Source organism: Zingiber officinale, unplaced genomic scaffold, assembly GCF_018446385.1.
Source record: "Zingiber officinale cultivar Zhangliang unplaced genomic scaffold, Zo_v1.1 ctg170, whole genome shotgun sequence".
NCBI lineage: Eukaryota > Viridiplantae > Streptophyta > Magnoliopsida > Zingiberales > Zingiberaceae > Zingiber > Zingiber officinale.
The window spans coordinates 36,675-48,802 of NW_024589860.1; the positions used below are offsets into that span (position 1 = coordinate 36,675).

Consider the following 12,128-nt stretch of genomic DNA (forward strand, 5'->3'; position numbering starts at 1 on the left):
ATAAGCTAAATCTTCATGCTTCTTCATTTCAAGAGTTGTATCATTTTAAAAAACGTAATTGTAAGGTATCGTATAGTATGAATAATGAATCCTATGATTCAAACTACGCATAAGTGCATAAGAATAATTATTCACCATACACCTACCTTTTTAACTAGTTTCATTGTAGTTCCTATTGCTTCCCAAACATGTTATGTTAACTTGGCTAATTAAGAAAAACTGATGGTTTGTTAAATGTACACTTCATACGCACAACATCAACCTTAGTGGATTACCATCCCAGTCACATTATTCCTTTTGATATAAGTAGGACTCCAACTCCTCACAGAAATTAGTATTTTTTTTTATATTAATTTTTAGATGATATTTATTTAATTGACAAAGTTACTACAAATTGACATTCCAAAATGTGAATGTGAATGTGAATGTGAATGCTAATGCTATTCAAACCTAAGTAGACCTAGACTTGTGAACATTGTTTTCAAACATGTACATGCTCAAAAAGAGGGGTTTAGAATCACATTAGATGAAATATAAATGGCAAAGTGCAACCAATAAACCCAAATTATGTTGGTAGGATACGAAGTCTCAGTAGGATACACATTGACATATTGGTCTTAGGAGGGACTATTGATATTCAAATTGAATTGAGATATTAAATGACACCATTTGCTAAGACTCTAAATGTCTCCTTCCTATGCTTCATCTCCTTACTTCTTCAATTCCAATTCATTCCCGACACCATGAATCAAAACAATATCTTTCCATCAATTCCAATCCATTCCCGACACCTTGATTAGATCGAAGCTTCGACACACTTCTAAATTTTGAACCTTGATTTCACCATGTTTTAATAATATATAATTAACATAAATAGTAACTAATAAAATTAACTAGATAACTATTGACGTTATATTGAAGTTATAGATCATTAAATTAGAAATTCAATTAAAGCTCTATTAAATACCTTAAAATTACAATTGTAAAGTTGATGATTATTACTAGAGGAAAAAACCGTTTACTCTGACCACACACATTGCCCACCAATACAATTAATTTAAAATAAAAGATAAAAAACTATTTTAATTTTCCCCCAATGTTAAAATATTAAATAAAATCTTATATAATTCTCCTAAATTTCATTAATTTTAAAAATATATATATAAAATTAATATTTTATTTAAAATCTTATTGTTTCCTATCCTCCTCCCCTCTACTAAGTGGCATAAACTCGATCCCGTTTCTTCACGAAACCAATTCTCTATATTCGCATGGCAACTCGAGGTCCCTACTTCCTAACCGCTTATTATGCTTTGCAATGAGCTTGCACCAAATCATGCTTCTTCACCCTTCTTAGTTCTCCCTAAAAACCATCTTTTCTCTATCATAACCTAAACCACAAGGAGCTAGTCTCACCACTAAAAACTTGCACCATGACCTTTAACATTGAGATTCCCTATCTTAACCATACTTGAAAAACATGGAGAATATTTGTTGACCTATACCTACAAGACATGGAGAATCTCATTCAATGTCATCCAATAAAAGTGGGCAATGCTGGTACACTTAAAGAATGCTGTACTAACACAACGTTGGCTTCTGTTTGTGGGTGGAATGGCAAGTTTGATTGTGCCAACCCAAATAGCATAAGATTCCAATCCTTGAATGAGATGGTACACCAAAGATTTCATTTGAGAAGTTTATAAACAGAATAATTATTTCTCAAAGGGAAATGAAGTGGAAAATACCATCTAAATGAATACTATAGAACTGAAATTTCATTTATTCAAAATGGTACTTTGCATCATTTTACATACCTTCTTCACAACTCCTAAATCTTCACTGACGACCTGGAGAGGAGCTCACATTAGATAACACAAAGCAGTGCATGCAAGATAATCCATATAAATCTAAATTAATTCCAGAGAAAATTGTTGATTACGTGACCATGGATTTGTACTAAGAATATAGAAATTAATTCTTCAGAAAAAATTTTCCCTAAAATATATATAATGAACACAAGATGAACAAAAGAGATGTTTGAATTGCAAGAAATTTTCATAATGACATCCTGGAGAAAAGAGACTAATATGGATGGCACTTGATTCATTTTTCATACTTTGACTTTATGGAAATCAATCATCTCAATTTCAAAGTGAAGTTCGTCATTCTTGGGGAAGGTCTCCGAGACCGTAAGTGGACAATCCTCCTCAGCATAGTGGATCTCAGGTTTCATTTTGAACTGCAAACAAATAAAATAGATATCAAAGTTTAGAAAAATAAGGGGCATTGCATTCTTATCAGAGCCAAACGAAATGGTGAAAATAGATTAGAGCTTCCGCTAACAAGAAGGAATTGCATGGAATGGAACACAGCCAAACAAAAAAGAAACAACTAGTAAGATGTACCAGGATCTTATGAGAGAATACTTGTGATAAAAAAACACCGACATGCTTACATACCACAACCTTCCAACTAAACAGAAGCAATGACAAAACCACATGCTTAACTTTAGTAAAACATGAGCTGGTGATAGTTTTTTGAAATGTTTGAAGAAAGCCACATGGTTATCTTCTGTACAATAAATAGTAGACTGAAATTACTGGCACAAGATGCAGAGATTTCATAGCACATAAGAGGAAGAAACAAGTGAGTATCATGTTTGCAAAAAACCCAAGGAAACTATAAGAAAAGACTTAAACACGACTTATAGAGCTCTCTATTCATTTTAGGGAGCTAATGAGAGGCCAAGTTTACTCATCCAGGTCAGTTCTTAGTAGGGAAGTTAAAATTCATTATTGAATATTCTCAAAAATGGAAAAGATTGTTCAAAAGCATATCTTTAAAAACAAATGCTGAGTGACTTTAGATAAATAAACGAAAGAGCAGATGACCTCAGCATGAAATAACAATGAACCATAGCCAACCAAGAGGAGTTACCATTGCTACTTCACCCTTTGTCATAGTAGGAATTCCTTCAACAAAGCCCAGAATCATCTTGCTTTTCCCCAAAACATTTCTTCTAGGATTGTCTTTGCCTATTATGTCAAACAAAAATGAAGCATAAAATTTTTCTTAGATACTAGAACGTTGTTGTCCAATAAAGATTATTAACAAACGTGCATAATAACAAATATTCAACACACTCAAGAAAGCATAACAGAAGTCAACTTTAATATGTTGTTATATGTTGTGAAAAAGAACTAAGAGAAACTTTTCTCTTGAACCTTTTCACTTGATCAGCCTCTTTGAGTCATTGTACATTTTCCCTTTAGAATAACTAATTGGTAAGATGAAGATGACCTACGTTGTGTTTGGACCGAGGTTTGGAATTTCATTTTGTGTCGGTGAACAGAGGTAAAATATTTCATTCCACCTGTCAACCAACATGCGAATTATCCTAAGACGATAATACTTGAGAAGCTTTCATGATGACGACAACAGAATCAGAGGCTCCCCTTGGGGCACATGCTTCCGCAATGAGGTATGAAGCTTATCTTGAGCACCTGAGCCTTCAGCGACAATGGTGATACAGCACGAGGCAAGGCAACAATGAAGTAAAGGCTAAGGTTTGGCATCTTGATTCTCTTCTTCCTCTTCTCATTGATTCCCTCCTCGTGGGTATCTCCAACACCACATCTCGGCACTATCGGTATCAAATTGACACATCTTGCTCTAGTCATAGACCAAAATATTAGCTCAAAGTAAAATTTCAAAGCTTGATTTGGTCTGCAACCAGATATGTAATAGATAAAAGGAAACAGCCTTTTGATTGCTTAAACATAGTGCAAAATTATTGCAAGCTTTCTGAGGAAGACCAACAAACAATTCAGGTTCAGAAACCTAATTTCTCTTGATAGGAAAAAGGTGTAAATATTTTTGAATGACTAGAAAGTAGTGATAGCAATGGGCCGGGTTCAAATTGGATTCCATATTCTCCGTCCCCATACCCATCGAGGATCGGATATTTATCCTCATACTCATTAAGGGATCAACTATCTTCTATACTAACAATTTTTCTTCTTTCCATCCAACTATCATTATTCAACAAAAGCATATTAGAATTAACATCATATATATATATATATATAATTAAAAAAAATAGATTAAATATCTATATAGCCTACTCCTAACATCAACAAAAATAGTTAGTGAGTTTTGGAAAAAAAAATCTTTAATATATACATATTATTTAATCAAGTATTCGAGTCGGATGTCGGATATCAGATATCAGTAGTCCCTCTGTACCCTCCTCCATTTGGCTCTGCTATCGGATATTCTGTCGGATTCGAAGAAAATTGTCATCCCTAGAAGCATGGCTGTTTTTTCACCAATTATCTATTGTGAGAAGCAAGATATTCCAAACTCAAACTGTCAAAGAAACAAAATAAGTGAACACACAAGTACTCAACTATGTTTCTCATGATAAGAGATGTAAGAGCTGAAAATGTTGAGCTAAGTCACTCTAAAATCCCATGTTGTATCCTGAACCAGAAACAGCTGACTTGATAAAGTGTTTTGGTCGTGTTACTAGGGTTCAAGAGTCTAAAATATTTTATCAGCAACCATCAGAATTTAAAATGTTTTTCAAACTGGCATTTACCTTAAATTGATAGTGATGGCTACTTGACGGACGCATAGGTAACTGTGTAGTACAAGTGTAAAGGCCACACTTACTGATATATTTAAGTTTCAGATAGCTAAGACAAAGTATCTTTAAAAAAATCATGAACGTAGTGATTATAGATATAACTTGCATGGCAAACAAACAACAGAAGTATCCAGCTAGATGCAACAAATTGAACTCATCTACTTCCAAACTATATAAGAGACAAATCAAAATGAACATCAGCCACAACAACTTTCATAAGTTAATCTGAGAGTGGAAACAATACGTCAAGGCTACTTTGGGCATTTTCTGAACAGAATCAACAATATTAGACTGGAAAACAAGGAGTCATGCCATCCTATAAAGGAACCACGTTAGAAAATAGCAATCTTTCATGCAGCTAAAAAGGCATCAATCAAATGCCAACCACAGAACTAAAAACAACAAGCATAACAAAGGGTATGAATTTCATAATTTTATGTAACATTCAGGTAGAGAAACCAAAAAATGGAAACAAGGTCAAAAAATGAAAAGTTCAGAAAATAATGAAGCAGATTTAACTTCCTTTGCTGAAGAGAACAAGACAAATATTTATTTACTACACTAAGTATTCACCTCCATGTTCTGATCTAGTTGAATCAACAATGATGCCATCTAGAGTTCTGGTGGTGCAGTGGAATATTGCCTGCAACATAATTATTATTTTTTTGTATAATAAGGAAAATTTGTTGCAAATAGTTGCTTGAGACTTTCCTATCAATACAAGATAACTGAGTAAAGATAAGTACTTACCATTTATGTAACAGAATAATATGTATTTCAAATGTATAGCTTGGAAAATAAAAGTCATAAATCTAAGTATGCATGATGCAATCAAATATCAATCTAGAATAAAAAAAGGTATAATGGTTAGTGGTACCTGATCTCCATCTGCAGGCTTTGCTTTGCCATCTCCTGATCTGATAATTGCTTTCATCAAACATCCAGGAGTAATTTTTTTTCTCCTATTAAGTAGAAAATATGAAGTCAGTTACCACAAGAACTCAGTGACATCCAAATGAGACTCTCTAGGATACAACAACAACCAAGTCTTATCCCACTAGGTGGGGCCGGCTATATAGATCCTTCTACAGCATTGGACTCTATCCTTTACTATATCATCATCGATATTTAAATAAATTTTATCTTATTTTATTGTTACTAACCAAATGTTTTATAGTCTTCCTCTTCATCTTCCTCGTTTAATGTACATATTTGTCATAGTTTCACATTGTCTAATAGTTGTCTAAGTACATATATGTACTATCTTAAACGTAACTCCCAAGTTTTCCTCAATAGGTGCAACCCCGATTGTCTAAGTACATGTCTAAGGACATTTCTTATCCTGTCCATCCTCATATGTCCACACACCCACCTTAACATCCTCATCTCTACAACTTTTATCTTTAGCTTATGTACTCGAGTCATAACCTAGCAAGTGTATCCGTCATTTTGTAAAATTTCCCTTTAAATTTTAAAAGTACTTTACGATCACATAGAACACCGACGCTCTCCATTTCAACCATCTATTTTGCATAAAACGTCTCTCGCTTTAGCTACTCTATAAATATCTCTTTCCCCTTCTTTTGTATCCCGTTGTCGTTATTCTTAACTTCCTTTTGACCTCTTCGCCTCTTTTTCTGCTACTATATACTTATGTTTCTTTATTTTTGTGTATAAATAAGACTATTCGTTTTGCCTTTATCTTATATTTTCTCATTCCACCATCAAAACTATTTACTTGGTAGTGTGCATCCTTTGACTCACTAAGTAGTCTTGGCTACCATTTTCAATTTTAATGTCTGCTTATCACATGTTGTATTAGTCACCATATATTTAATACTTGTACTCCTACCCTCTTCTTATATATATCTTATTTTCCATCCTTTAACTTCCACCACTAAATTCTAGAAGTCATGCACATTTTTCTACTATTAATTTATGTTGGGTTGTTAAATGAGACTATCTAAGATACGAAATTAATTTAATCCTTATTAGAAATGTTAGAAAATTCAAATAAAAGAGCAGATGTTATTTCCATTTTTGGCTTCACATGTCTGGCCATGCAAACTTGGAAGGAGAATGCAAAAATAGCATCCTAAGATTAAGCACATGCATACTGTGTGAAAACAATGGACACTGGCCATGGTGGAGCCAAGTTCAAGACAGTGGTGCCAATTGACACAAAAGAACCCTTGAATATGCCATATGATGATGAAACAAAAACATTATGTTTCATCTATTTCAAACATGTTGACACCATTTGCTCAAAAAACTAACACCAAAAAAAGGACAACAACTAGCATAGTATAGTAAGCATTTGTTATCAAATTTAACAGTTGGTTATACATGATAAGTTTGCATGATCAAAAATGAATAGAGGTCAAATTTCAATAATCGTACCTTAATTATATTTTTTACAATCAAACTATTGTTATAAAATCAAGATAGTCAAATTTATTCAATCAATCGAACTGAATTTACCTAGTCATTTTAGATGATCTATTGGATTGGTTAGATTAAACTAGATAATCATTATTCAATTAGCATGGCCAACTCAATCGACTAAATCAAATAGATACAAGTTTTGATCAATCATTTTTAAATAATAAAATACATTTTAATTTGTTTAATTATTTTTAATATATAATTGCATCTAGGAATTAGACTTTGTTGGATTGGATTGGATTGGATTTTTAGGAAAAAAAACAGACCTAAACTGAAGAGTTAAGAGTATCAAGATACCTAATCAAAAGAGTTAAGGATACGAAAGAAAATCCAACCTGAAGCTCAAGCTTTAAATTTCGTAAGAAAAATGAATATTTTTTCTAGTTGCTTCAGCTCAAGTTTCCTATTGTTTTGGGTTTTCATGATTTCTGGGATTTTAAAGCATTTTAAAATTCTTTTGGTTTCAAACAATAAGTGAAATACATGGTTCTAAATTGTAAGCATATGAAAGGATTTTGATTTATGGTAGATGATAAATATTATATGCTTCTTATAATATATCTACATATATATAAAATATACCCTTTTGACATTACAAAAAGAAATGGCATATAAATGGAATATATATGGAAGACTGGTTCTGGCTCAGAAGTTTTTTTTAAGAACTCGAAATCCATCTGAAGTAATGAATTCAACATAATTGAAATTCATAACGTAAACCAGAACTAGGAAATAATTGATATTTTTGATTGGATTCATTCGATTTGTCAGGTCAAGTCGGATATGTCAAATTTTTGTCCACCTTTATGTACCCACTTAGAATATTTTCTTGCTCCATCGATATACCATGGTACATCTTCTAATATAGTAAAAAAGGTGCATATCGCACAACTATGTAAACTTTCAAATAAGACTCAGCAATCTTTTCTGATGTTGTTGAGTTGTACAAAATAAACATAAGGATATGGAAATAAGGGTTATTCCTTGGCAAGCTTCAAAATCTTGAGATGCGCCGAAGCTTCAATTTTTGCCTAATATCATGTAGTGCAAGTGACGAATTGGAGATGAAAGGAGTAAGGAGACAAAAAAAGAAAAACACAACTATATACTTAAATTTAAATTTTGTTTTCCACTTGGAATGATACAATTTTGCCATTTTCCATTATTGTAGGGAGACAAGCTAAAAAGAATAATAACATAATCTTAATTCATCTTAATTTGTATTGTATCATGCTAAGAGGTGTTAAATATTGGCATGAAACAATACTTATCGACATGATTGACACAACACATAAAATCTTGTCCGTACTAAGTAACATCTAGTAGTATCGAGTTTCAATAATTTATCATAATGATACATTTTGATCATTTTGTCTGACACGGTATGAGATTTTAAACAATGTTCCTTGGAATGTAGTTTCATCACTTCTACTATGACCGGGCAAGCTATTGCTCGGATAACTTAAGAAAGAATTTAACATATAAAATGATATCATGGCATCATATGTCTACCTTGTAGAAAGAAACATAACAATTGAAATTATTATACTAGGAGAACATTTGTATCATTTTAATGCATCAGACATCTACCTTGTAGAAAGTAAGTATGAATTAAAATTATTGTGTTATCATTCTAACACATAAAATGACATCATGGCATTAGACGTCTTTCTCGTAGAAAGAAATATATCAATTGAAATTATTGTACTATGGCAATAATTTCATAACTAACTACGTAGCAAGCAGTGCTCTCTTTGCTTCCAACATTTTTACTAGAAAACACAAATAACTAAACACCAACAATGAGCAATAAAATTTTTGGTTGAGTATAAATTTGATTCTGAAAATGGCATAACCATGCATAGATACTTTAGTGCCTCAGGTGTAAAACAGGATACTGAGACAGTATTTCCTACAATAAGAAATTGTGACCTAAAAAAGTTTGGAATGGTAAGGGAAACCTCTTCTCCAACTCCTCCTCAGCTTTCTTCTTCTTCATGGGTGCATGCTCTGCTTCCAAGGACTTGTCGACCACCATTTCTCTGCTATGCACTTTGAGAATTGTCCCTGAAAAGATTCTCCTTCTTATGACTGGATACTGATGCTGCAAAGGGATTCGAGGAAGGCAGAGACCGTGATGCTCGCTATATCTGCGATTCTCGTTCTTGACAATAACTTGATCCCAAACAACAACAACAACAAAGAAACGATTGATCAATCCCCAGACCTCCCCAATAAAAACACAAGCTCCTACAGAAGAGAGCGATCCTGAAGAGGAGAATCGAGCGCCAGCGAAGAAGGGGAATCGCCCGATCCAGTGAAAGAAGAATCGCAGGGAAAAAGAGAGAAACTCGCGTTGAGGGAGGGAGGAGGATCGCGCAGCTGGATGGGAGAGGAAGCTTGGGGAACCAGTGAAGATCGAAACCGAAGGGATCTCCGGCGCAGAACAGAGGCACAAACCTATAGAGCTAAATTCCAAAGCCCTGCTAGCTTGAATTTTTTAACATATTAAAATAAGAATTATAATATATAAATATGTTACTAAATATTTTAATTATAATTTAACATATAAATATATTACGATAAACGGTAAAAAAATCTCAGATGATAATTAAATTTTACTCTCAGTCCAAATATTTATTCTTACCCCAATTAAATATAATAAACATCAATTTATCTAATTATCTTCCTATTTTATAGATAAAAATATTTAAAAAGAATATAATTCTTTTTAAATTCAGGACATTAAAATTAAAATTTAATATATTTTTTATTAAATTTAGTCTTTTTTTATTGATGAATCGATTAGGAGTCCTATTAATCGATTGATTTAGATTGAATTGATTGATCAATCGATTAGTTAGGCGAAAAAAATCATACATTATATACTAATTTAAATATGTTAAATTTAAAAAGAATTATATCTCATTTTAAATTTTTTTTCTCCTTATAAAAAATGAAAGGTAATTATATAGATACGTATCAGGGAATTAGGGGAATGAGAATAAATCTTTTTTTACATGGGTACGGTAAAGGAAGAATAGTTTGGTATTAGTGAATTTTAAATCATTTTTCAATGAATTTATGATTAAGAGTAGTTAATAACTCTAGACAAATTTTCTAAATGGGACAACACACCTAACGATACTTACCGTTTCGTGAACGGTGACATTTAGGATGAGTCAGTTGGATGTTTAAAAAAATGAATATATGATTAAGTTGAATCAAAGAATAAAATAATTAATTATATAAAGTCTTTATATACGCTAATATGTGCAAAATTGAAAGACGCCTTCTTTCCTTAATCACTGAAATACATCAAATTCTTCATGCTTTAGATTAGAGAACTATTAAAAGCTAACCAACACATGTATATCAATTCTTCATGCTAAAATACATCAAATCTGAAATGCTAACTATACTAATCAAAATTCTGCATATCAAGCTAACAAAATTCTGCATATATAGAGAAAACTAAAGCTAAATGCTTTAATGAAATCTGAAACTGTAAATAACTAAAGGCTGAAAACTAAAGAATTAAGAACTAATACATCTTGGAAATTAAATTCAATTACAAGATCAACTACTGCAAGTGAATCATGCTCATGCTATTCTATACGAACTAAATTTGCTACTGCTCATGAGTATCCATATAAACTAAATTTGCTACACATGCTCAACTGATAGCAATGAAACTAAAACTGTTCAACTAATAGAAACCGAAAGCTGTACATCTAACAGCAGATAAATACAATCTAAACTTCAGAATCTACAACTAACAAGTGGAATAGAATATCAAATCTACTATCCGATTCTTTCACTAACTACATTCATCTATGGCCTGTGATATCTAGAGCATAAAATCTATTTGTGCATGATAGTAGGTTAACAATCTTTCTATTGGTTTCATGCTCAGATTTAATAAAGGAATCTCAAAATTTAAATACTAATCTACACTATCAATGGATCTAAAACCGTATGTACAGGACCAACCACACAAGATTCTAACAGCAGGTTGACCAATAAAAAAAACGTCAGGTCTAGATGAAGCACTGCAATCCACTGAACCCTCCCAGAACCACAACAATTCTAGCCCATTTAAACAATTCCCTTTTTCTTCATAAGACTCACGGCAGCAAGTTTTAATACACCAATCTTCACCGCACGCTTCGAAATCGAGAAGAAAACTCGAAAACAAGAAGAACGAAAATTCGGAACTACTCCTACTGCAGGTGAGAAGCACTTACATCGCTGTTCTTGGACTTACAACCGAAGGAAACCTCTAGGGTTTCGGATGAGCTCAAATCTCGGCGCTTCTTCTGTGTCCGCGGGCTCTCTTCGACGGGAGGAGGTCGGATCCGCAAGGTTTGCCGGAAGAAGCCTTCGCCGGCCACCGGAGGGAGGGAACCCTAGCTGCGTCTGCGGTTTCGCCCGTACACAGCGCCGTCGCACACGTTGGGAGAAAGAAACGAGGGTTTTTCCGCGAGAAAGGGAAAACTTAATCCCTTTATAACTAGGTTTCCTATAACTAACTATAGCTTAAATATTTGTCGCTGCAAATCTGATTAACACCTACCGCTGGCGCAGTTGGTTCGTTGGGTTTTGCTCGAAGCCACAGATCTGTGCTTCGATTCTCAGCCGCGGCCCTTTTTCTCCAATTTATTTTAAATGTTTCAATTATAGCTTAAATATCTATCTCTACTTATTTGGTTAACAAAACCTGCGTAGCTCAGTTGGTTGGCTGCACCCGGTTAGGTCGGGTTCGACCCGCGGTCATAGGTTCGAGTCTCATCTTCAATAAATTTTTGTCAAAATTTCTTTCTTTTTGTAAATATACTAAACGACCTCCAAAAATTACGTAAAAATACTCTAAAAATTCCTAAAAATCTCTATAATATTTTAAAAGTATTTCCAAATATTTTTATGGACTTTTAAAACCTGAAATAGGGAAAATTGGGTCGTTACAATTCCCCATACCTTATAAAAAGTTCGTCCTCGAACTTAGAATAGCTCTGGATACTTCTGTCTCATA

At 33.1% G+C, this 12,128-nt stretch overlaps 1 protein-coding gene across 1 annotated transcript in view; it reads right to left on the bottom strand.

The window, feature by feature from the left end:
• The window catches only part of LOC122036538 (peptidyl-prolyl cis-trans isomerase PASTICCINO1-like), a gene marked incomplete at its 3' end in the record, with an annotated part of 47,358 nt that extends 35,770 nt beyond the window's left edge, over nt 1-11,588 (bottom strand). The window contains exons 1-7 of the mRNA XM_042595886.1: nt 11,344-11,588; nt 9,058-9,200; nt 5,529-5,613; nt 5,225-5,294; nt 2,941-3,038; nt 2,120-2,242; nt 1,818-1,850 (exon numbers count right to left, since the gene is read on the bottom strand). Of these exons, the coding sequence (XP_042451820.1) occupies nt 1,818-1,850; nt 2,120-2,242; nt 2,941-3,038; nt 5,225-5,294; nt 5,529-5,613; nt 9,058-9,134 (486 nt within the window). The remainder of the gene's footprint in view (nt 1-1,817; nt 1,851-2,119; nt 2,243-2,940; nt 3,039-5,224; nt 5,295-5,528; nt 5,614-9,057; nt 9,201-11,343) is intronic.
• Nucleotides 11,589-12,128: the final 540 nt, after the last annotated feature.